This window comes from Zeus faber (assembly GCF_960531495.2).
Source record: "Zeus faber genome assembly, chromosome: 20".
NCBI lineage: Eukaryota > Metazoa > Chordata > Actinopteri > Zeiformes > Zeidae > Zeus > Zeus faber.
Window position 1 is genome coordinate 3,613,574 of NC_137207.1, and position 27,105 is coordinate 3,640,678.

General features: G+C 41.3%; 1 protein-coding gene across 1 annotated transcript in view; it reads right to left on the bottom strand.

Annotated features, from left to right (window-relative positions):
- Window positions 1-26,724, bottom strand: part of p4ha1a (prolyl 4-hydroxylase, alpha polypeptide I a) — a 36,907-nt gene extending 10,183 nt beyond the window's left edge. Inside the window, exons 1-11 of the mRNA XM_080021819.1 lie at window positions 26,541-26,724; window positions 24,283-24,380; window positions 22,327-22,423; window positions 19,376-19,527; window positions 19,136-19,273; window positions 18,296-18,550; window positions 14,823-15,025; window positions 14,385-14,561; window positions 12,294-12,364; window positions 4,135-4,234; window positions 1,915-1,968 (exon numbers count right to left, since the gene is read on the bottom strand). Coding sequence (XP_079877945.1) covers window positions 1,915-1,968; window positions 4,135-4,234; window positions 12,294-12,364; window positions 14,385-14,561; window positions 14,823-15,025; window positions 18,296-18,550; window positions 19,136-19,273; window positions 19,376-19,527; window positions 22,327-22,423; window positions 24,283-24,358 — 1,323 coding nt within the window. The 5' untranslated portion in view covers window positions 24,359-24,380; window positions 26,541-26,724. The remainder of the gene's footprint in view (window positions 1-1,914; window positions 1,969-4,134; window positions 4,235-12,293; window positions 12,365-14,384; window positions 14,562-14,822; window positions 15,026-18,295; window positions 18,551-19,135; window positions 19,274-19,375; window positions 19,528-22,326; window positions 22,424-24,282; window positions 24,381-26,540) is intronic.
- Window positions 26,725-27,105: the final 381 nt, after the last annotated feature.

Consider the following 27,105-nt stretch of genomic DNA (forward strand, 5'->3'; position numbering starts at 1 on the left):
TAGGCAGCCACACCTGCCTTAGATCTAGGTAATTGGGCCCAGGATCAGAGGTGGCTGTACACCGGTTGCTCGCCAGAGCAATCAACAAACAGCAGATAAATCACCCATCCCCACACACAAGGGGAGAGCCTCTGTCATGACATGTCCATCTGCTCCCAGCTTGTTATTTTCTTGTTGTTATCTTGCCACACTCTACAATAAACCGGTGTGTTTGCAACATCTCTGCCTGTGTCTCTGTGTTGGAGGTTCCTGAAAACACCACTCAGTAATTTATATAGGCTTAAGACTGAATTCATGTGAAGAAAGTCATGTTTTGATCCAAAGATTTGTACATTAAATGTAAGATTCAACTTAAGATTTAAAGGTTAAACTCTATCAAAAGGGTTTCACATTGTGACTTCACATGGAATATGGATGGTCGCTTTAACAGTAACCATCGATTGTGCTGTTCAGCGTCTCGGTAAGTGTTTCCCCATGTAAGCTAATGGGAATATTTAAATAGACGGTTTAACATTTATCTACTATTTATAAATCTAACTTGGTTTTGAAAATAAGTTGAGATAGAAAAACACAAAGGAACATGAATCTGGAAAAATATAATTTTCCTTCTAGAAAGCTTTTTTAAACTAATTTTGCGGCTCGTGGAGATTTTAGAAATGCCCGACAATAAGGCTTTCGCTGAAGTGTGTCACATTTGAGTTTTATTTATTTCTAGGTTTATAAAATACATTATTATAGTAAAAGCAGTTTTCTGTTGACTTACAAAGTGCAATACAATAATTGTGTTCCCCAAAATGGATGAATAATCATCACAATATTGAGAAAAATAATCGTGACTATCACTTCAGCCATAATCGTGCAGCCCTAGTCCATTGCCATCTAACTATGGCACTGTGGTCATAGTTAGATGGATTTACTATTTAGATTCATAGTTGTGCTTCATCTGGCGTAGAGGAACTATAGCTACTCGCTGACAATGTAGCCTTGGGGATTTGCTGTTGAGAACCACATGCTTACGCTCCTGTACATGGGGTTTCTGTGAGATGGGCTTCCTGAGAAGGAGAACGTGGTTATGATTTTTACCATCGACTGCCAGCATTTACTGAATGTCCAAATTATCAGTGGTCAAGTTTTCCTTTAAGAGGCTTTCGTACAGAACCACAGATTGTTTAGAAACTTGACGTGTAAATAGCGCACCATAAACCTTTACGTCCAATGAATATAAATAAATAGGGCACACTAGCAATGTGTGGGCCAGCGATGGGGTGCCTGTGATTGGCGTGCCGAAATAGTGTTTTTATTTTAGATGTTGGTTATTTTATTTAACATTTCCTTATGGAATTAAACAAGTGCGTATGGTATGAATGGTATGGAACGAAATTGTGCATAAGGGGGAAACTTTTTACGGGACTTTCTCCCTGATGGCCCCCTCTCGACGCATTATGCGCACAAAAAAAATCTTAAGGAGTCTACGGGTCATGTCCCATTCCTCTGTGCCCCATCCCAACACTGTTTTTAGTTGTTTTATTTGGAGGAATGGGGCACGGTGATCGGGGTGCACGGAGAGCAGTGTTCACATCTGTGTCCGAACACAGACAATTCACACATATAAAAATATATTTATTATTCCCCTTATTTATAATTACTCATTGAAATGTTATCCCTGTGCATTTTGTAAGCTTCTATCCATTTTATCCTGTTATTGTAATGCATACTGACTGACAAAAAAAAACAAAAAACGACTGCTCGACTTGAAGAATCTCAGTCGACTGACGGGTTTCCGACTGATGATTCGACCTGTCAACATTCAGGGGGCAGCCCTACAAATACACAACACATCCACAAACACACATGTACTCAAGTCATGCAGTTCATTCTTTACTGACAAGATTTGAATGAGAGAAGCTGGTTTACCCGTCCAAAGTCAAAGTGAGGCTCGTATTGTCCTCCCACACCATAATTAGCAACCTGTGAACAGACACACGTCAATAACACACTGATGAAAGATTGTGAATACAAAATGGTCATAAATAAATAAACATCATTTTGTCATTATTTTATTGGTTAAGAGAAGTTTTTGTATTATTTGACATCATTGGCATGGCATTCAGTATATAATATAGCCTTGCCAAGCAGGAGAATTAAGTTTATTATTTTCGCCAAACTTGTATAAAAACAATTAATTCTATAGAGGCAGGTTTTGAAGTACAAGCACTAAAGAACACTAAAATAATGTAAATACAAACCACAAACATTGTAACTCATTTTGGACAAAAGCGTTTAAATGGTTGATTGCGAGTTTAGCAACAGTTGGTCACCACCTCAAGCATTTGACATGCCTCTGCAAATGGTAAATGTATATTTGTTGTCTTTTAGTCTATCCCTGTCGTGATGACTTGACCCCTGTCTATCCTGATACATACAGTGGGGCAAAAAAGTATTTAGTCAGCCACCAATTGTGCAAGTTCTCCCACTTAAAAAGATGAGAGAGGCCTGTAATTTTCATCATAGGTACACTTCGACTACGAGAGACGGAATGGGGGGAAAGAATCCAGGAAATCACATTGTAGGATTTTTAATGAATTAATTGGTAAATTCCTCGGTAAAATAAGTATTTGGTCACCTACAAACAAGCAAGATTACTGGCTTTCACAGACCTGTAACTTTTTCTTTAAGAGGCTCCTCTGTCCTCCACTCGTTACCTGTATTAATGGCACCTGTTTGAACTCGTTTTCAGTATAAAAGACACCTGTCCACAACCTCAAACAGTCACACTCCAAACTCCACTATGGCCAAAACCAAAGAGCTGTCAAAGGACACCAGAAACAAAATTGTAGACCTGCACCAGGCTGGGAAGACTGAATCTGCAATAGGTCAGCAGCTTGTTGGGAAGAAATCAACTGTGGGAGGATTTATTAGAAAATGGAAGACATACAAGACCACTGATAATCTCCCTCCATCTGGGGCTCCACGCAAGATCTCACCCCGTGGGATCAAAATGATCACAAGAACGGTGAGCAAACATCCCAGTGCCACACGGGGGGACCTAGTGAATGACCTGCAGAGAGCTGGGACCAAAGTAACAAAGGCTACCATCAGTAACACACTACGCCGCCAGGGACTCAAATCCTGCAGTGCCAGACGTGTCCCCCTGCTTAAGCCAGTACATGTCCAGGCCCGTCTGAAGTTTGCTAGAGAACATTTGGATGATCCAGAAGAGGATTGGGAGAATGTAATATGGTCAGATGAAACCAAAATAGAACTTTTTGGTAAAAACTCAACTTGTCGTGTTTGGAGGAGAAAGAAAGCTGAGTTGCATCCAAAGAACACCATACCTACTGTGAAGCATGGGGGTGGAAACATCATGCTTTGGGGCTCTTTTTCCCCAAGGGGACCAGGACGACTGGTCGATCCGTGTAAAAGGAAAGAATGAATGGGGACATGTATCGTGAGATTTTGAGTGAAAACCTCCTTCCATCAGCAAGGGCATTGAAGATGAAACGTGGCTGGGTCTTTCAGCACGACAATGATCCCGAACACACCGCCCGGGCAACGGAGTGGCTTCATAAGAAGCATTTCAAGGTCCTGGAGTGGCCTAGCCAGTCTCCACATCTCAACCCCATAGAAAATCTTTGGAGGGAGTTGAAAGTCCGTGTTGCCCAGCAACAGCCCCAAAACATCACTGCTCTAGAGGAGATCTGCATGGAGGAATGGGCCAAAATACCAGCAACAGTGTGTGAAAACCTTGTGAAGACTTACAGAAAACCTCTGTCATTGCAAACAAAGGGTATATAACAAAGAATTGAGATTAACTTTTGTTATTGACCAAATACTTATTTTCCGCCATAATTTGCAAATCAATTCTTTAAAAATCAGACAATGTGATTTTCTGGATTTTTTTTCTCATTTTGTCTCTCATAGTTGAGGTATACCTTTGATGAAAATAACAGACCTCTCTCATCTTTTTAAGTGGGAGAACTTGCACAATTGGTGGCTGACTAAATACTTTTTTGCCCCACTGTAACGCATAGCCAGATACTTGCCCATACAACGCCCAAGTTCAAAAACGCTCTAAGATTCCATCTAACATGGCTCCTGGGACAAGTGTTTTTTTTTTTTTTTTTTTGTGGTTACCTGTAGCTCCTCTGCGGTGGTGACATCCAAGCCTGTGATGTCCTCTATCCTCTGGTTGATCTTGTCCACCACTGGATGCTCATAAGCTGCCAGCCATGCACTGAGAAAGAGAAAATCTTCATACAGCCTTCATTGATCCAATAGACTGCTTATATTCATTCTTGCTTTATTAATAATAAAACAGTCTCCAAATCCACGATTCGATTTGACTTTCCATTTTAAGGTCACGATTTGATTCGATTTTTGATTTAAACGTATGTATTTTTTTCAGCACTGACGGCTATGCCATTGTTAGATTATTGAGTCATGAGTAAAGAAAAAACACAAAGAAAAACTATAAGTAACTTTGAGTCCATTCACATGAAATCATTATAATGTTATTTTTTGTAGTGGAATAAATATAAACAAAATATTTCATACAATTTCATAGATAAAATAAATGCTTGGAAGCCGAAAGAGACTTTTCAGCAAACTACAAGTGCTCTTCTCCTCTTCTCTCTGCTGTCCTGTCCGCTCTGTATGTTATTTCTTAATCAGACTTGTTTTTCCTATAAAAACATCATGTTCCGTTTAATATTATTATCTTATCTTTGATATGACAATCCAAATCCTATACATAACGTTAACTACTCTTATGGAGCGTGAACCAGTGCCTACCTGCACTTCTCATAAGCTGCCTGTTCTGTGTTCTGCCATCTCAAGTGGACACATCAAGTGAACATATTGTAAAATCCATCATCTTTTATTGAATCAGAGCACCTTTTCTTAAAATTATTAGAACCCACAAGCTGCAAACTTTGGCACCTGCAGCTTAAGCTGCGGCTCGAGCTTCAGTCCCATACACTACGCTTTTTTTTTTCCCAGATAACGTTACATTAGCGATCACATTTATTTTGTCGTGGCGGTCAAGATCCATGTCGGACAACATTACCCAAAAAATACGGGGAGAATCGCGAACCTGCTTATGATTTTGAAGTTCAAAATTGAATGCTCATTTCGATTGATTTTTCGATTTCGGGATCGTGACACCCCTTATATCCAATGTTAAAACCCAATCTGGTATAAATTGACTATCAGTTAATCTTTGTTGCAATTGAGTTAAGGTTACTTAAGTATCAACTTGTCTCCCTCCCTAAATCTATGGCATCTGGATGATTTTTGCTTTGGTAATAACAATTCCATACGCTCACTCTGACCTTAACCACATCAAACCAACACCTAAACCTTATACTGGTCAAAAAGTGTGATGTAGATTTGGTGAAATGCCTAAGATTGTTGGAGTTACCACTGAGTACATTTTAAAACTGATATTAACCGTTTGGACACCTTGGTACTAAGTTAAGTATGAACATTGATTCAATTCACAGTGAACTTCTGGTCATTTTATACTGAGTTGAGCATCAACCCTGACTATCCAAATCAAGTGTAACCTTTTTTAAGTGCAAGGTGGATTGTCTTCCATACAATATTGTTCTCGAATACCATTCTATCAGGCAGAATAGCCTCGGAAATTTCCGAGCAACATTAAAAAATAAATCTACTAGTATTTGAGTTTGAGTCCAAATGCAAATACTAGTCAAATGAGAGCAGATGGAGGATAAGAGGAAGAATTTTTATGAAAATTTGCAGATTAGTTCATTTAGTCGGGATTAAGAGGCCTGGGAATCGCTGGGAATTAGCTTGTTTAATGACCAACGGAAAAGTATTGTATTTATTGTATTTTAATTGTATTTTACATTTCTTTGAATTGACTGAGTTTGTTTGTTCAGTAGATTAGTGGATGGAATCCATCACACCCGACGTGTTAATTGTAAAAAATGTTTTTTTTATTGCAAAAATTAACTATTACTTTATACAAACAATACATTCCCATAAAAGTCCCTCCCAATACACTGAAAGTAATCCCCTCAAAAGTACAGTTAATTTAATATGTGCTTGCTTTACTAGGCAAAAGAAAAGAGGGTACCAGAAAAAAGTAATGGGGTTCCAGAGTAAGGCCGATAAATGGACAAGGAATTTCCACTGTCCATCAAAAAGGTCAAGTACGGGGCTATTATTGTAGCAATATTATTTACAAATATGAGTGGAGAGTTGTGTAACTGTTTCTCAATCTGTGTGTGCATAGTCAGATTTCTAAATGTGTAAACTAATCTCTAAATGTGTACTGATTTGTGAATGTGTAGAGGAATCTGCAAATCTGTATTCAGAATCTGTGTATGTGTAATCAAATTTCTAAATGTGTAAAAAATTCCCAAATCTGTATTCAGATTTGTAAGTGTATTGAGATTTGTAAAGGTGTAGCCAAACTGGAAATGCGTACATAGATATTCATGGCTGAAAAGTCAAAATATTTTGCTCCAAGAGCTGGAAATATGGACAAGTCATCACTCTTTTTACACGTGACTTTTGCTACACTTCTGCTGTGGCAGAGATCTGCAAATGCCTGGGGCAATTTGCCTGTGTGCTTTAGTAGCTATACAGCCTTCATACCACCAGTCGGTGGTAGCACCAAGTGATTTCAAGTGTGGCATTACGCGGCTGAGTAGTATGGAACACCATTTTAGTGTACATGAAATAAACTAGTACATGCCCGTTCAAAGTGGAAGACATTCTAAAACATTTTAATGGCACAGTTGAACAAAATGTCAATGATTCAGTCCTGTGTTCCACAATGGAAGATGAACTGGGGAAAGACACTATTCAGAGCCCTGCAGCCCTGCCCCCGCTGGCATGCTGTTTATTGAAAGTTTATTAATATTACACGTGTCACGTTGCACCAAACACAACACTGCACGTCCTTGGATCCCCAGCAATACACCCACCAAGTGTGAAGTAGATCGGATGAACGGTTGTCAAGATCATCGAGGGACATACAGATTCTTGCATTTACAGCTAATAAGATAAATACATAAATAAATAGGCCTATGAAATAAATGTCTATGAAATAAATAAATAGGCAATAAATAAATATATTTAAATATTAATAGATAAATGAGTAAATATAGTTCAATAAATAAAGTTTTTAATTTAAAAAAGGAAGTTTTTCAAAGGACTTTTATTTCATAATGCCACATTTATTTATGGGCACTTATTTCACAATGCCACCTTTCCATCTGTTATATGCAAATGAATGGGCTGTGGTTCTCTCACATATTCAGAGCTGGCGGAGAGTGGGGGAGCTGGCGCTGCTATTGGCGCTCTACTACGGAACAGTGGTAGTAGGAGTGGTTGCTCGTAGCTGGTCCTCAGCTCCTGATACCTCCTCGGTTGGAGTCAGGGGCCAGTACGGAGCGAGGCAGTCACGGTTGAGGGCCACCACCCCGTTCTGCTTGACCAGCTGCACCCTGTACACCATGTCCGACAGCTGTTCCAGCACAATGCAAGGGCCAGCCCACTGGCTCAACAGCTTGGGGGGGAGAGGCCCTTCTTTCTCTCCGGACAGTAGACCCACACCTGAGTCCCGGGTGCAAAGTCCGCTCCCGGGCAGTAGGAGTCGTAGGCCCGCTTCTGCCAGGAATTTATTTAATACTGACTAAAATGGCGTTCCATACCGCGTATTGAATGCCATTTTAGTCACTTCAATCAGTCACTTCATCCTTGTGTCCGGCCTATCATACTACCCAGCCCACCAATGTCACCCTTAAAATCACTGGGCACTACCGCCGATTGGTGGTATGTAAGTTGTATAGCTACTGAGGCAAACAGACATCTCCACGCACATTTGCAGATCTCCACATGTATTTGCAAGTCGCCCCACGCATTTGTTGATCTCTTGCACGGCCAAAATGTAGCAAAAGTCACGTGTAAAAAGACAGCCAATTCAGAGGTCCATTTGAGTTTACCTGACTTGTCTGTATTTCCAGCTCTTGGAGCAAAAGACTTTTCAGCCATTAATATTTATGTACACATTTACAGATTTGTCGACAGATTCACAAATCTCAATATGCTTGCAAATCAGAATACAGTTGTTGTTTTTTTTAAACACATTTACAAATCTGATCTCACACACACACACACACACACACACACACACACACACACACACACACACACACACACACACACACACACACACACACACACACACACACACACACACACACACATTCTGAATACATATTTGCCGATTCCTGTACACATTCACAAATCTCAGTACACATTTAAAGATTATTTTACACATTTACATATGTGATTATGCACCAAGGATTGAGAAACAGTTACACAACTCTCCACTCACAGTTGTAAATAGTATTCCAAGAATAATAGCCACATAGTGAAGCTCCTATACAAGCTATGCAGCTATACGTGTAGCTTATATAAGCTAACTATGGGATGGGGTGTGTTTGTATGGTACAGGTTTTGGGAAAATGGTACTGTGACACTGTTGAATCTTAAAAACCCTGAAACCCTCACCAAGTTGACAATAAGTAATGCACTATCCCACATTGGTTAATTATCTGACTTCTTTCAGAAAGCATGTTGAATAGAAGAAGCGATAGGACAGTAACCTTTCTCCCAACTTGCATCCACAAGCAGATGTGAAACATACCAGAAATCCACTCATTTAGAGCCTTTGGATATTTGCTGTGCTCCTGATGAACCAATAAAATAACCACAAGACATTTTATTCAAGTGGTTTGACACCAAAACAAAACCTCCGACCCCTATGTTTTGCCTTCAAGCCCCTTACCTCTTGGAGACTCTGTAATGGGCCGTGGTCAGTTTGCCTGTCTGAGGGTCATGCACCGTAGCACGCCTTAGCTAGCCCCCCGTTCACAACACAATAACACAGACAGAAGGGGGTGGGGGTGGGACAGCAAAAGAGAGAGTGAGAGAGAAAGAGAGATGGTCACTGGCTGACAAAGAGATGTCTCTTGACCAAGCCTTGGTCAGGGAGGCTGCAGGGTAAGGTAGTGGTTTTGGGGACACAACACCCTTCTGGATTGCAACAGATACTGCTGTAGTGCAGAGGTCTTCAACCTTTTTCAGCCCAAGGGCCCCACTGATGGACAGAGAAACAGAGCAGGGACCCCCTAGATTTATTTGTTATTTATTTTTATAACATTTTGTATGAAACGAAAACTGTAAATCTAACTAACCCGAAATGTCCAACGGACATATATGAGCCTGGTCTATTTTTGCTGCACTCGCAGTGTGTCTCTGGTGCCAAATAAAAAGCCGACTTTCGATTTTAGATTAAAATGTATTTGTTTTCCTTTATTTCATACTAACGAACCAAAAAATGATGGTGATGGCCCATCAGTCCGAACAATAGGATTCCCTGCTGCAGGACAGCATTAGCTGATTACTGACATAAAGAAACACTGCTGTTCATTTGTTAATGGTTGGAGTCCCCCCCTCCTCTTCTAAAAAACATTTTTAAAATGTTCCCCAAATAAATTTGACATAAAAAAATGGTGGACCCCCTGCAGTACTTCCACAGGCACCCTAGGGGTCACAGACCCTGGGTTGAAGACCACTGCTCTAGTATTTTTCAGAGTGAAGTCTGAACTGTGCTTCACCTTTCCAGCCTCCTCTGCTGTAACATCATATAAAAAACTAAAATAAAAAGTTATCCAGTATTACTTACTAAGTAATCACTCAAAAATCACCATAGATAAACTGTCCCTGCTTCCGACCGTGACAGTGTGGGAAAGATAATTGAGTCAAACGCACAGTAGTTTGATTCTCTTTCCTAAAAGGTAGCTGATCCCCAACAAGAGCAAAGCCAGAATATAAATATTTCACGTTCTGATGGTGAAGGTTACTCTAGTAGGCACTATGGTACAATCAAATAAAGATTGTGATGAAAAATAACCAGTGAACATTTCCTCCAAACACGATATTGGATATAAAGTGCTTCACGATGAGTCGGTCAGGATGCGAACCAGAAAGAAAAGTGGAGCTCCCCCTTCTGTCAGAATGACCGATCGCTTCCCATCTTTTGTTGCAGACTGGACCCTACTTGCGTTGTCTCATCTATCTCATGAGGATCTCGTTCCAACTTGGTAAAAAAAAAAAAAAACATCCATCTCCTTCGGTTGGAGGGGCGGACTCCCGTTCGTCACTCCTGGCTACCCAGGTGTTGTTTCTCTGGTGCTCTCGCTATGGGGCTGGCTTGTCGGGGGCCGTCTGCTGTTGTCTATTCCGTGTGTGGAGGTGGGGGGCTGTTTGCTGCGGCTGCTCTGCGCCTCTGGCTGGTCGCTGTGGGTTGGGTGCCTCCCCGGACCGGACCATGCCCCAGTGCGGGGGTCCACTCTTGCGTTGATCTGGTTGTGCCTTACCTAGCTCTCCCAGTGCTGGAATTCAAAATCAGTACATACTCCATACAATAGGTTTAGGGTTTGTGGGACAGGTGGGGTGCGAGCTATGTGGGTAGAGATGTGGTGGGCGGCTGAGATCTTGCCCGTTATGCTCCTGCCTTGGTGTACAGTCCTGCAATTTTAATTCTACTCATACTAGCTTAGAACACATACAAACCCACACAAATCTTACTCCACCAGACAAGCTAGGATGACTCACACCCCCATGCCTTGCAACTTCTACTGCATCCACAAACAGCACACATTGGGGTGTCCGGGTTGGGTTGGCGTGTGAGTGTGGTTGACCGGGGGGCAGTAGGTCCCCTTCTAGCTGTGTTCGGGTCCTGGCGGCTTGCCTGGTGCTGGGTGGTTTCCGGCATGCTGTGACCCAGCGGGGTTGTCGTGGGTCGCAGGTGTGGGAGGTGGCTGTCGGCCTTGCTCCCGCTGTGCGGCTTCTCACCGGCGATAGAGGGGTCACATATCTGAAGGGGCTCTGTTTACCTCAGGGGTGCACTCACCTACATGGGTGAGTGTTCGGGGCATCTCGCCAGTTGCGGTATGGCAGGCCTTGCCTTTGTGCAGGGCTTTAGTGGGCATGGGGGCACCACCGGGCGGTTCTGGCGCGTGTCGGCCTGTCAGGATTGGGACCTGCGGCCCATATTCTGTGCTTGCAGGTGAGACTTATGCCTGTGCATGGGTGTGGGTTGTATGTGTGCGCTTCTGGGGTACAGGGTCATTTCATGCTCTTGGGGACTGGTTTGTGCACCTCGGTCATGTGTAGGTGTTGCTCTGCGGGTTCCCCACTTCTTTGTGGATTGGGGGGGGGGGTCGTCTTCTGTGGCTGTGGTGCATTGTGCTCTGAGCTTTCTTGCAGTCATGGGGTGTCTATACAGCTGCAGGACTCGTGGGTGGCTGTGGGGCCTTTTTCACTGCTTGGAGGCACTACAATATACTTCTGACCTCTTACACCAGAACTAATTGGTACCAATCCTGTGCACTCACCGCAGGACTCACACACACAGGCACATACACGCTACCAGCATCTGCTTCGAACACACCCCCAAACACCCTCTTGATTACATCCTTCTCCTTTTCTCACCTTTAATGCTATTACTGTCACAGGAAGAGGCAATGTGCCATAATTGCTGTACCAATTTGTTGACTTCATTATGTTTTATCAAATACATGTTGACACCTGATGTTCCTATGTTCTATGTTTTTTCAATTACATGTTTGTTTCTATGTTTATTGGTCTTACCAACGGTGATTCTGCCCCTCGTGGAGAAGTAATGATGATTAGTTATTTATTGATCAAAACATGCTAAGATCATCCTCCAAAGATGGGGACTGGTGGCGGTCATGTATCACAAATGTTGTGCTCTTGTCGTCCCACAGGTCGTCCAAAGGAGAGTTATTGCAAGCAGTTCTTGATGATTAATAAAGAGTGGCTTTGCAAGTTGAGAATTGGAACTCAACATGCGGATTAACTTTTTCTTGGATGCAATGTCATACAAATACCTGTGTTATATGCGATTAAAATAATAATGATAATAATAATAGATAAATAAATATCCAGAAAAATCTCTAAAACACTGCTTATTCCTAGAGAGGGTTTAGCTGGCTGTGACTGACATACAGTGGTTTGATACTGCAGACAAAATGTTCTAACTTTTTAATCGTAAGTGGCTTTGGACAGAAGCCTCTGCTAAATTATGTAATGTAATGAGTATCTTTTATCTTGCCGAAGACATCCACTTGAACAGAAGATGCGGGGTGCAAAAGACAGGACGGGAGGAGGTGCTGGCAAGGGGCATGGCTCAGGGCTCATCCCCCTCCTTGGTCTTGGTGGGATCTTACCTTTTGCTGATTCGATAGTGGGCCGTCTCTAGCACACCAGTTACAGGGTTGGAGATGGTGGCGCGGCGGAGCTGTGGAGCCAACCGCCAACCGACAGTTACATGGGGGGCAAAACGCAATGTGCTTTGCTAAGATAAATACCACCGGACTGGTGGCTTTTGGGCGGAGTGTGCTGGGCAAGAGTGACGTGAAGTTGTGGGTTTCTAAGTATAATTTCAAAAACAAAATGTTTTTGTATTAATGCCTTGTTTTGGATACAAGCTTCTCAAAGCTTGAGCAACTTTCTTTTATTTTGGCAGAAAGACACCTAGCCTGATACGCAGGCTGTTTTCCCTTTGTTTTAGCCATGATGATTCTCTGTTCTTATTGCATTCATTGCCTTCTTTGTTATTTTCACCTGTATGATCACATTGATGGCTGTTAATCATTGAAAAAAATATGTCATTGGACTTTGGGAGCAGATTTCTATATGTATAGAATACATTGAAAGAAAGTCCGTCAAAATTATGCAACTCTGCACTAGCGTAAATGAACACAAATTCGACCATGAGGTAGTGGGGAGTGGTTTTGGTGCCATCTGCAGGTGAGGAGAGCCAGCACTGGCACGCGCAGCTGCAGGAGATTGAGGTTATTAGCAGAGTATTGAAAAGCTGGTGTGGTTTCACCTCTCCCTCTTACCCGACAGTAAGGTGCAACGGATCACAAAACTCACAGTACGGATCATATCATGGTTTTGAGTAACGGATTGAAGAATTTTTCGGATCAGCAAAAAAAAAAAAAAAAAGTATGAGGCAATATGAGGCACGCATGATGCCTTCTTCCTTTAAACATGGTCATGAAAGAAAATATATATATATGATTCAATGCATTCCCAGTCACCGAATTTAATTCCAATGAGTAGCCAATATCATGTTTAGTTTCTCATGTATATTACAAACCAAATTTCATGAAAATCTGATCAGAATTAAGTGAGTTACAGTTGACTTTATAGAGAAGTCTGCATCTCTCAATAGACATTGGATTTTTTTTTACTAGCGGATCTTGACCGCTCCAATACAGCCGATGCGCAGACGCATAACGGTGACATACAGCAGCAGCCAGTTCATTCACAACATGACAACAACAACATAAACCAATCATTGCGCTTCAGAGTAAAACACAGCACGCATCTGGCTTGTCTACAGTATCTTCTTTTCACTGCAACTCTGCATCCTGAATAAGGGAATTATTACTTTGAAAAGTAACTGCAGCAGCAAAACTGTATTTTACTATGACGTTCAATTTTGCAATTAATCCGCGGTTCACATGCGAGTCGAACTGTGGGTGGGGGGGGGTGCAAATGGATCACGGATCAACCACGTTCCTTTACACCACTAACCAACAGCAGGCTGGGTCCCATTCCAATGGTGGGTGATGTGCTTGAATTGTCTTTTACTTTGTGTTTAATAAGTCTCTTGTTTAGTTTGGGAAGTGACGGACCGGGAGACAGGTGGGCAACAAAGAGTTTTTAATGGGTACAGGTTTTTAACAAAACAAATCAGCGTCTTTTGGGCTGCTAAAGAAAAGTAAAAGAAGTATCCAAAAACAAAGTTAAAGACAATTCCAGCATTGGAGTGGGACCCAGCCTCGCTGTCAGGAGAGAGAGGGAGAGGTGAAACCACAGCAGCTTCTCAATATTCTGCTCGTGAGCCAGTGCTGGCTCTCCCCACATGCAAATGGCACCAAAACCACTACCACACCCGGCAACATACTGTATGCTTCCATTATTTTGGGATATTTTGAATAAATTTTTGAATAAACTTAACCAACTTGTAGGCATTGTTATGCAACTGCACAATCATGGATTCGCAGCATAATCCCTTAGGGTTGAAGAGGTTCTGTACATTTTAGTACACTCGTTTTCTGCCCAACATAAGTTATTGTTAAACACATTGCGTTTCACATCACCTTATTGAATTAGATTTACTAGAAGACTAAATTTACTAGAAGACTAAAATGTTGATTTGTTTTTATATTATTGTCAGGGCGCTATGGCTGTGAGTAATAAAACATGAGGGCGAACAAATCGTAAGGGAAAATCTGTTTACTCACCCTAGGTTTAGCCAGCTCTTTGACCTTGTCCATCTCCTGCTCTGACACAATGTCATGGTAACGGAGGATGCGCGGCTGGTCCCACTCATCTTCCTCCTTCACCGGACCAATCACATACTTTGGGTGACGGTTATTGTCAAAGTAGCGGCAGAACAAGCGGCTCTGCCTCCGAGGAGTCTTAAAGCGAGAGAAAGAAAAGTTGTTTTAACAACTGAAATGTGTTTTAACAAAACACATTCCAATAATTTCATGGTGCTCTTACCCACCATAACGCCAGTGTTTACCCTAGTGTTAACCACAGAGCGAATGCTAAATCTCCCCCGATGACGAATAGAAAATGTTTCTTAATAATGTGGTCAAAACAATTTGTTTTCACAAAGAGCGAGAGTTGCGATTGTTCAGTTTTAGTGCCGAAAGCAAAACAACCTCTACCCTCACCATCTTGATGCCCTCTCCGCGACACAGCTGTTCGTATTTCTTCCTCTCCGGCAGGTAGTCGGCTGGGCGCCCCTTGGTCGTCTCGGTCTCCCCCTTGTCTCTCTGCCCGCTCTCTTGCTTCTCGCTTTCCTCTGCCTTCTTCTGCTTGGCCAGCTGGTATTCAAAGTACTTCAGGTTCCCGTTGGCTCTCTGGTGAGCTTGGTCTGGGGAGATGAAAATTTGGTGACTACTTTTCAAAAAGGCCACAGAATTTTTTTTTGGAGATAAACGCTCAGTCTCTCGCATTGCTGGGAGATGGACCTTCAACTATGTTCCCTGGTGTAAGGCTAAATGCTAACACTAGGTCCCTCATATAAGGCCATAGATCCCGGTATTTATTATTCAACCGCAGCCATTATTAACCGCAGGTGCTGTAAGGCTATACCAGACCTGCCAACCTTGGGAAAATATTTTGAGTACCACAATAGTGTAACAGGGAGTCTCTGTGGTGTTTGAGTTACTGCAGATAAATGACTTCATCAGTTATTCACACCATAGTCGTCTCATAACGAGGCTAATAACATTGTATACAAGCTACTATGGCTAAATATATACAGAATACAAATTTATATCATTAGGATATACCCCTTGACATGCATAATCTCGTAAAGTTAGCGAACATGTTTACCATGTTTATTCATGAGGGAACCATAATAGAACATGAAACTGTCCCCGAGTTCCAGTAAAATAGAATATGGGACTGTCACCAAGTTTCAGAATAATTCAACCTGTAACTCTCACTGAGTATTCGTCCCATCATATAACTAACATGGAAATGTCCAGTTCAAACTTCAAATTAAAGTATTTTTCACTTTAAGAGCAAATACACATTTGTACTATATTTATATGGTACTTTGCAAATACATTTCAATCATTACAAAAAAAATTAACAAATTAAATAAATGGCCGACTCTTCTCACTCTCGTTTACTGGAAGTCCTCCTTCCCTCACCGTGCATTAAAGCAACTGAATCAAATCGACGACTCATTTGATTGAGTGACTCGTCAAGAACCAAGTCAAAAAAAGAGTCAAACTTTTCCTCACGAGCAGAGCTCTGCTGTGATAGATATGCAGTCTGCACAAAGTTAGAATATTGTCGGGTGATAAATAAATAACTTATCTAACCTTCTTTGTTTACCTTCAAGTAGCTCTGAGCAGCCAGCATTTTCTTTCTTTTGCTGTCTTTTTTGAGTGTCAACTATGCAACTACGTTATATTACGTTTATCAGGTTTGAATATTGGAGAATTTCTATGAGTGGAGTACATGAGCACAGAATCGGGCGTGTAACTTTGACCGGCACAGACTCTGAAAATATATCTGACACTGATCGGCCAGTAAAAACCAACAGATTCCGGTCACCAGACGATGAATTGGTGCATCCCCTGTTTTATATGTTACATTATGGTCACATTTTTGTGCTTTACCATAACTCTGCCATTTCCATTTTACCTCACAATGCGGGGTTACCCTTCGGTGGATAATAAAGTACAGCTGCGTATCAGTGGATGTTGAATGAGAGGAGAGGGAGGGCTTACAGAACCACAGGTCGTAGAATCTGGTCCAATCTGAGGCATGTAAATGTACGGTATTGTTTCGTATTGATTGACGTCATTAAATTACCACACACACACACACACACACACACACACACACACACACACACACACACACACACACACACACACACACACACACACACACACACACACACACACACACACACACACACACACACACACACACACACACACACAACTTGCTGTTCTCTAACAAGGAGCTGAACGGCAAAATTCAAACAGGTGTTTGATCCATGAATTGACCAATACATTTCCTGGTTCAATTAGAATTGGTATTTAAACAGTCCTCTTCATCATGCTGTTCACATTTTGACGACTGTATATAAATATTAAAAATTTTGCGTAGTTTCAGCTGGCATTTTTTACCTGCGTATTTTGACTAAGAATTGGTTGGTTGGTACACAAAATGCATGCAGGTTGGGATGTCTGCAATACAAAGAAAGGGAAAACTCTGGCAGGGCCTGACAGTAACTGTTGCCCCTGGCAACCAGATTGAGTCAATTGGCAACCATTTCATGGCCTCTGGTTGCCCCCTTCCGCAACAACTTTTTAACATAAAAAATAGGCACAGCAAACCGCAAAAGTGCACCCCAAAATAAATTTGTTGCATTAGCGAGATTTAAATATTATATATATTTACTCACATGCACACCAGTACACACAGGCACCAGTGGATGGCAGTAGAGTAAGGTTATTACAGTTAGGAATGCAAACAACTCTCGCTCTTCTGCGAATGTTATTTTTTTCACGTCAACTTGGGTGACTTAATTGTGCAAAGCCATCCCAAGAGTTTTTGTTTTGTTTTGCTTTTATGGGGGGTGGGGGGGTGGGGGGGTTGCGCGGCGAAACATGTTAGCATTTTTTATTTGTATTCGTCCGAGCAAGCCACCTGCAATCTTTGAACTAGTGGACTCGTTCTCCGATATTACCTTAGAACTAAGATGCAGACACACTCCAAAGCGTTCACGGGCTCGGAAAGCAAGTGGTGTGTTCATGGCAACCTGGAAAACTGTCAGCTACCAACATAGGAATATTTCAGACCTTTTTACACCATTAATGTGTTTGAATCCCTGTACAGTTAGTTCAATAACACTAAAGTAAAAACTAAAACTAGATGTGAAAAAAAAATATGAGCTAAAACTAGACAGGAAAAAAAATAATTAAATGAAACAATATTGTGTACTTACAAATCAAATTAAAATCAAATATAAATAAACTGGAAATTAATTCGGTTTTTGTCTTTTTTCTAATCAATTTGGTCAAATTTGTCAACATATAGCCGTTACAATACATTAACCAGTTCTTATCTTTGTAGACAGACAGCATTAATAATGAGCATGGATCAGACCTCATCTTGTGGAGAGCTACTTTTAAATGGAAAGATACAAATTAGAATTTATCATTGTTAACAATGAGGGGACAAACACGACTGTTGAGATTCCTATTTTCTGTGTTGTGAGCATACAGTATACTGTACATGTGGGTGTGAGAGAGAGACAGAGACACAGGCTTAGTGTGATCAGGCCAAGTGTGACTGCATCCACTTACAGAGCAGCTGCACCCACTTCTAGATGCTATTGTTGACAAGTCTAGACTGTAATGCTGTTGAAGTAAGGCCTAAGTACTAGAAAGAAAGTAAAAGATAACCATAAACAATAATCTGAATGGTTAATATTTGACCATTGGTTACAAAGTGTCCACGCTTACTGGAAAATACCAATGTAGGTAGCGCTCTCAATAGAAAGATTAAAATATAGGATTTGGCCCCCAATACCAAATCCTGTTGCTGAGACCAATCTTCAAAAAAAAAAAAAGATGGATAAGATAGAGCACATTGAAAGACAGTGAGCGCTCACCGAGTTTGAGCAGCCTCTTGGTGTAGTCCAGGGCTCTCTCCAGTTCTCCCTGCTGGTAGATGGAGTAGCTCAGGTAGTCCAGGACAGTGATGGCGTCCACGGAGGCCGGCTCCTCGCCCTGGTCCAGCTGCCTCAGGGCCTGACTCATCCACAGCTCTGTGTGGTAGTAGTCAGCCTCGGAGTAGGCAACCTTCCCCAAATCGTAGCAGTCGTCTGCGGTCAACGTGCTCTTAAATGATGCAGCTGAGGACAGGCCTTGGTGACAGAGACAGACAGACAATGTCTCCTTAGGCCAAGTAGCCTTTCATTTCTTGTTCATTTTGCTCTATTTCTGAATCAATTGGGAAACACTCCCAAATTACCTATGTTGTATAAAGAGCAAACCATAAATGGCCTACATCCAAATAGCTGCATTTTGGTGAAAGTCCCCAAGATATGAAGAGAGTTGGGAAGAAAAGCTTTTCAGGTCTCTGGCCTGTCAGCTTGGAACAAGTTACAAAACACCCTAAAACTGCAGGAGTTCATCTATTTGAAAAAGTTCAAAGTGGGGAGAGTTAAAAAGTATGGGTAGTGAAACTAAAAATATGTAATTATTTTACCTCTTAGCTTTCTTGGCCAGGTCTCTTTTTGAAAATAATCGTAATGAGACTAACCTGGCAAAATAAAGGTTCAACAATAAGAAATATAAAAAATAAAATAAATCGGTGAAAGTGAGCTGGTGAGCAGCAATGGGGTACGATACCACATAAAACTGTTCAAAAGCATCAATATCTTTACAATGTGGCCTCATTAACACAACAAATCTCTTTTTGGTGTATTAGATGTTACACTGGCCCGTACCTGGCAACTGCCCGGTGGAGAGGACGTTTGTGTCCAGCTTGTAGGTGTCTTGCAGTCTCATCAGGGCTCTGGCGGCCCCATTCTGGTCGTCATCGTTAGGGAAATACTGCCTCTGAATGGTGAGATTGGAGATGAACCCTGCAAGCATAGCAAGCAAAGGTCAGTAGGAATGGTAATGTACATTAATTCATGTTCATATCCATGTTAATTATATGTGTGTGAGTGTATGCATGTGCGTACCGTCTGACATGTCGGTGAGCACCAGGTTCTCCAGCTCCCCCCATTCAGTGTTGAGTCTCTTCATCAGCTGGAAGGCGTTCACTGGGTGCCCCAGGAAGCCCTCGGGGTCCAGAGTGGCCATATTTGAGAGCCCATTCAGCTTGTCAGCCCACCTGGGAAAGAACGAACACACACACACACACACACACACACACACACACACACACACACACACACACACACACACACACACACACACACACACACACACACACACACACACACACACACACACACACACACACACACACACAGTAAAAGGATTAGCAAACAAACACAGAACACGTAGAGATAGCGGCACGGAAAATTGTGGCACGAAATTTCGCAGTACAGAGATGTGCTGGAAAAAAAAAGAGAGCACAATACCACAACGTACTCATTTTCAAATTTAAATATTTTAGACACCAGAGGGATAAGAAGCAGAATCACCAATCTGATACACATCGTAACAATAAATATAGACCAAAGATTTCCAAGAAATTGTATACTGTATAGGGGTGTCACGATTCTCCAAATCCAAGATTCAATTTGACTTTCGATTTTAAGGTCACAATTGGATTTTTGATTTAAACATGTATTTTCTTTTTCAGCACTGATGGCTATGCCATGGTTAGACTATCAAATCTTGATTTGTAAAGAAAAACACTTATTTTTAAGAAGTAACTTTTATTTGAATAGTAATAATTATAAATATAGCTGCAGGCAGCAATACACAGGGTCTAGTTCACTCGTGTTATATACATATTACAGTTCTCTGGATTCTGTGCAATGTAGTGCGAGTTACAATTTTTCAATTTTTACGACCACTCAGAGACGAACTGTAGATTTATATAGCATTGTTTGATGATGTGACAAAGTGACTGTGTTCTCAATAACGTCAATGTTCTTCAATTTTCAGTGAGTTTGTAAAGTTTGGACGACAACACGTATGAAACATTGCCATTGTTGTTTGGGAAAAGAACTGGGAAACATTTTGCTTCATTGGTTTCATCTGTTAATAATGGTACAGACAACATGTTGACAACAATTGTAAGAAGTAGTTAAACTCAAAATGGTTATACTTGAATACATAGTTGGTTTTCACATTTAATGCCAAAGGAATAAAGAGGGAAGCTTCGACAGTCATAATTTGTTTCCATCCAAACTTTGCAAAAGAATATTGTGACGGTATTAATCCCAGTGTTAATTTTAGAGTCTTGCTTATTAGTTTGTCACATTTTTGTTATTTTTATCCTTCGTAGTTTTAGCCTAGTTTTAGTCGACGACAACCCAAAACGTTTTGGTCCAGTTTAAGTCGACGGAAAGTCATTACATTTTAGTGAACTTTGACTCATAACTGTTAGTCAAAATGTTTTTAAACTAATTCAATTAGAATAATCCACTGTCTGTATGGCTGGGATTCTGAGAATCTGTTCACAGATACACATGGTTTGGAGGACCTTGCCATTTGCATTCTGGGTATTGTTGCTTTTAGGATAATATGGCGTAATCCATAACAACACAGAGATATATCTGTTTTCACAGAGAAGTGAAATTTCATGCTTTCAGTGTTGTTTCTTTGGTGATATTTACGTAAGTGACGTCACTTCTTGCTGGTGTAGTAGTTTGAGTCCGGATTTACACTCTGACTTGACTTCACAATATCAAAGGACTATCTTGAACTGCATGTGTGCATCAATGGAACAGTAGGATCGTCATATGTGCTGTTGTTCCAAGTTCAACAATGGTTGAGTAACTCAAAAACTACGTTCTGAAAATAAGTTGAGAGAAAAAAAACTTGAGGACCATACACGCAATTGGGGGGAAATATCATGCATTTTGAATGTCCGATAGCCCACTACTAACATTTAGGTCCCGTCTCTTCAACGAAAACAAAACATACATTTCGTCATACTTTTAATTATCAAAGATCTATTTTTAGTTTGTCAACGCCTCGTCTTGGTCATTGAAAAAAGGTCATTGACTAACATTTTTTCGTCATAGTTATCATAAGCTAAATTAACGCTCATTGACCTGTGAACCCCATACTGTGTATCACCTCGAACCATGAGCTGAGCAACTTGTTACACCCCTATTAACAGTTATTCTCACATAATTTATTATGTAACCCTACAGAGGGAGGAAAAAATACATGGAAGCCTTTCATGATTCAAGACCTTCTTTCGGTCCTGCCTACTTTCTATTGAACACATAACACACCTGTGTAAATGACTACAATGTGCAGACACTTGGCACTATTGAGCCAGGTACACGACATACACGAACAACGCTTTCCACTCTGGGAAATATTAGAGGCGTTATTTATAATCCGAGCTAATTGCCACATCACTAGCACAAACACCCAGATAGACACAGAAAGAGAAATTCACCAACCAATAAACACACCGACCACCCAGCCTAAGACTCACAACATGACTATAGTTCAAGTTCAAGAGATTTGTCACATACCTATACATACGGTCATACATATATGCAGTGAAATGTCATGACACCCGGTGATTACGCACAATAAGCTCTAAAAATACTAATAGAGACCTTGTACAGACTGAATGGAAAACTAGGGCTTCCCCCTTTCTTAGATTAGAAGACATGGCAAGATGATATCCTGGCGACAATCTGATATGCCTTTGTTATCCACACTGTGCTTGCCTGTCCTCATTTTTGTTATGTTCCTTCATACAGTTGAAATCCATTAATCACAACCCCGCCCATACAAGGCCAAATTGTTCAGTTAACTGAGACATGAATGAATGTGCATTAAAAATCATTCCTAAGAATCCATTAAAGTGGTTTGTTTGAACGTGGCCAGAACGATGACCAGACTATCCCGTCACTTACTCATTTACTTATCGTACAATCCCTAAACAAGTCTTTCTGTCCGGTCTCATTAGTCACATGACAGAGGGACTTACTTTTTGACCTGCTCCAGTTTGCCCTCCTCCGCTCGGATGTAGTCCTTTAAGGAGGTGACCAGATCCTTCTCTGTGAACAGCAAATCAGTCATCTGGCCTAGGGAAGGACACACACAACAACGCACTGACTCACTTCAAAGCTTTGATGTAGACTGAAGAAAAGGTCCCAAATAATAATAACAATAATAATAATACAAATAATTAATGAACAATGTACACCCCTGAACATGTTTTCACAGGAAATAGAGCTGCAGATATTCCTCCTTAACTAATTCGAAGTTGTATGCTTTATTATTTTTAACTTAATTGGGGGGAGGTGCGCGCACAACGCACGGTTCTGCAGCCGGAGCTTTTCTCCAAACAAAAGCAAATAAAAATCTAGATGTATGAGGAGAGGGAAATGCGCCGGTGTGCTCGTACGTCTACACTGACGCGAACTTTGCACTATTACCAGGAATATTTCCCTGTAATGTGTGTTCACTGTGCAATAGCGGTGTAACAGAACGGAGATGATCCATGCGGATCGCCCCCCACGGTTCAGCATGCATGTGAATGGCGGCTCAATTGCAAAATGTAACCATCATATGAGTCCAGTTTTACTGCCACTGTTAATATTTAAAGAAATAATTCCATAAGTCTAGATGCAGAGTTGCAGTGAAAAGAAGAGACAAGACAGATGTGTGCTGTGTTTTACTCAGAAGCAGAGTGATTGGTTTACGGTGCGTTGTTCTATGTTGCTGCTACTTTACAACATGTCGTGACCCAAATGTCGTCACTATGCGTCTGCTTATCCGCCATATTGGAGTGGTCAAGATCCACTCGTAAACAACATATGAACATACAATGTGTATTGAGAGATGCAGACTTAATTCTGAACCAATTGTCATGAAATGTAGTTTGTTATAAATGTGAGAAATTGAACATGATACTGGAATTAAATTCAGTCACTGGGGGCGGATCTAATATATTTCATTCACAACCATGTTAAAAGGAAGAACACACACACACACACACACACACACACACACACACACACACACACACACACACACACACACACACACTTTGAAGTTTTATTTAAACACTGGACATCTTGAACGCTGTTTCTATTTAAGAACATGGGCAAACGTTCTTTGCTTTAAGTGTTTTACAGAATAAATGGAAATGGATGGATGGTTATATTTGCCCCCCCGCTCTGCCTATTTATTTATTTTTTGCTGATTGGAAAAGTGATCCGTTCCGTGACTCAAAACGTGATAGGATCTGAACCGTGAGTTTTGTGATCCATTGCAGCCCTACTGTGCAACAAACTGGATGAACTTACAGTATATTGAACTTTTTCATCATATGTGAACTGATTTGTTAAAATTGGTCAAAACATTTATAGTCAATTATTTATTTGAATTTTGTTCCTGCAGCCCTAACAGGAAGACTGTGATTACTTTTATAACTTTGATATAATGCTATTTACACAGATTGCTTTGACTCAAACTAAACTACATTCTTGGCATTCCACCCTTACCTGGAATGGAATAGTTTTGGATTTACATGAGAAATTAAACTAAAATCAGACAGAAAACAGGATGTTATTAAAGAAGTTTTCATTCTAAAATGAATATTGTAGCACATTGTTTGGAATATTATATGTATTATTTGAATTAATATTATTTGAATGAATATTGTATCACATTCTTTTGCACATTGACTAAAACGTTTCCAGGTCTACTCTTGTTTTTCCCTGGACAATTTGAGCAATTTTATAATATTCCTCATCTTTCCCTGTGTAATTATTTGGCCTGTAATTATCTGTAAATTAATCACAGTGCATCAAAAAAAAAAATGGCGATAAACATTATGATGATATTTCCCAGCCTTACAACATACATGATCACATCAGTCGCAAGTATTTCCGGTATAATTTTTCATAAGGGGAGCAGGCATTTGATATCTACTTACCAATGGAGGTATAGAAGTCGTGGCGGGCCATGGTAGAGGAAGAGAACAGGAGACTGAGAATCAACACCAGCCTCATGTTTTCCCGACTGTGCAGCAGACTTGAAAAGAGCGATAGACAGGGGGGCGGGGACGAGAGATGACAATGGAGAGAGAGAGAGAGAATTTAAAGATTCAAAAGGTTTATTTGTCACATACATACATATATGCAGTGAAATATCATTGCAACGCAAGGAGGCACTCGCGCAGGCGACTGCAAGAGATGGCCACACACACGCACGCACGCACGCACGCACGCACACAATGTAGAATATTTTCATCACAATATACTAATGTGGATTATTGTTGTCCAGTTTAGGAGACATATAGTATGGGGGAGGTGGAGCAGGATAAAATAAGTACAGGTATCCAAATATGATAATTAGGAGGAATTTGGGGATCCAAGCAAACTTTAAGTATGACCAGAGAATGGTTGTTACTAATTAAATGTTCTAAATTACATGTACTTAAATTATTGTAAGTCTTTTCTCACTACGTTTTAAAAGGATTTTGCTATTAATTCAGCCACATCTCTCCTTCCCCTTTCTCCATGGACCAATATCTCAGAAAAAAATACTTGTTTATCGTTTAACTCAAAACTATGTTGTGTTGTTACAATATTGAATATAGAGATACTCCTCACTTAATGACCGATTTCCGTTCGTAGCACCAGGTCATTAAGCGGATTGGTTGATAGGTGAGGACCCGTGTTATTTCACAGTAAGGGGGCGTGGCCATTGTGAACACTAGTGTGGTGAATACTGACAGACTGCGGGAACGAGACTGAGAACGCCAATGAGATGAGATGTATACAGTGTATAAAGTATATATAGTACATACAGTGTATATAGTATACATAGTATATATAGTGTATAAAGGCTAATGCATGATGAGATGCTTGACGCTGAGACACCGCGCACACAGCGCGTGGTATTGTACACAGCGTACAATACAGACTGGTCAGAGAGCTGGTCGTAAGTCCGAACGGTCGGAGTAGCAGTAGTTCAACTAGTACTTGAATGAGGACTGAATGCGTTCTTGCCCTTCCTCAAGTAGTGTTTTGAAGAACTACTTTAATTCTACTTGATGAGATGTATTTTTAAAGTGACGGAACGGCACGGCACTATTACTTGATTTGGAGTACTCCACCCACCTCCAATGTGAAGGCAACTGAGTATTCCGAGCTACATACATACATACAAAGAGGCCTGGCTCATCCCGTTAAAGGTTTGGCAGTAAATTCTTAATATTAAAGACTAATTAATTATGATTTCAGCATCACAAACAGTTGGGTTAACTTAAGCAGAGTGGGTTCCAAAACAATACAGACCTGTATGCATACACAGACGCAAAAACCTACTTTTAGAAAAAAAAAATACACCTCACTCCTCTAGTGTCCAACATTACAGATAGGCAAGAGAGTGGGGGCTGCAGGCCAAGGGGGAACGGGAACCTAACATGTCAACGAGAGAATGCCAATTGCCAAATTAGACATAGCATGTCCCAACATAACCCACTGACACGGAATGTCTCTGCAGGAAGTTACCAGGCTGCAGGGAGAGTAAAGGAGACCAAATTATTGGAAGACGGAGAATGCCACGTATCCCCCCCACCCCACCCTCCCCTAACTGGAATGGGGTTATAGGAGTCCATCAAGAGAAATCCTTCCGGATGGCAGGGATACACCAAAAGACTTCAGATTTAAAAAAAAAAAGACTGCGTCACAACAGTACACACACTATGGAGGACACTCGGGACGGTAATCGCAGGGGATGCTAGCACACAAGACAATATATATGATCTTGAAAATGTGCTCTGGTACCCGAGAAGACTAAACTGGAAGCCCTAATCTGAGCCGGTCGAGAGGCACCGACCCGACGGAGACGTTTAGCCCAGCTTCAGATACGTTTGGCCACCGTGCAGAAGCCTCGCTCAATTTTATTTTTTCTTACCCAGAGTCAGACGAGAATCAATGCCACTTCCATCCCTGTGTGTCCAATACCGAGACATAAATGGGCTGCATGCTAACTGCGTTAGCCCAGTGCACGGCTGCAAGCGGAATCAACTTGCCCAGCGACTCGTGGACTTTCCCCCAAAAAACCGGAGTACCCCTTGAATGACACCCAAGACCGAAGCCAAATACTTCGACAGAAAAGGTTTGGCCCGCCTGGCTCCCCGGCAAGTCTGAAAGACAGAGAGGTCTCCCGTGTTGACGTTTTTACCTGCTACCAGCTGACGTCCAACCGTGAGGACTGTTATCGGTGGCGCGCAAAAGAGGGACCTTGCGGGGATTCTGACCCAGGACCCCGCTTCTCGCTGCTTCTCGCTTCGCTTCCTTTCTGTTATCCTTCCCAGGTCGTGCGACGTGTGTCCTGCCACGGAGGAGGACGGCGGTAACGAACTCCTACGCAGTTACGTGTAGAGTAGCTCTGCCAAACGCCTGTGCGACGGCAGCCACTTCCTGTCCGGCATGGTCGTTTTTCTTCTTCAAAGTAAATGTCCCCACGACTGTGTAAGTAAAACCTCGTACTTAGAGAGAAAATAATATCATATCGTATAGAAAGCGCACATCGTTATCATCATTAAATATGTATAGCCTATAATTGAATTAACTCTATGAATATGCATTGTTATTGTAATATTTGTATACTATATTTGTCTAGCACATTTCATACATACGAATTATATTCGTATGTAGGAATGTGAGTATTGAAAATGTGTATTATGGCGTAATACTCCTCCGTCTTCACTGCATTTACAGCAGAATACTCGTACAACGTTAAATTA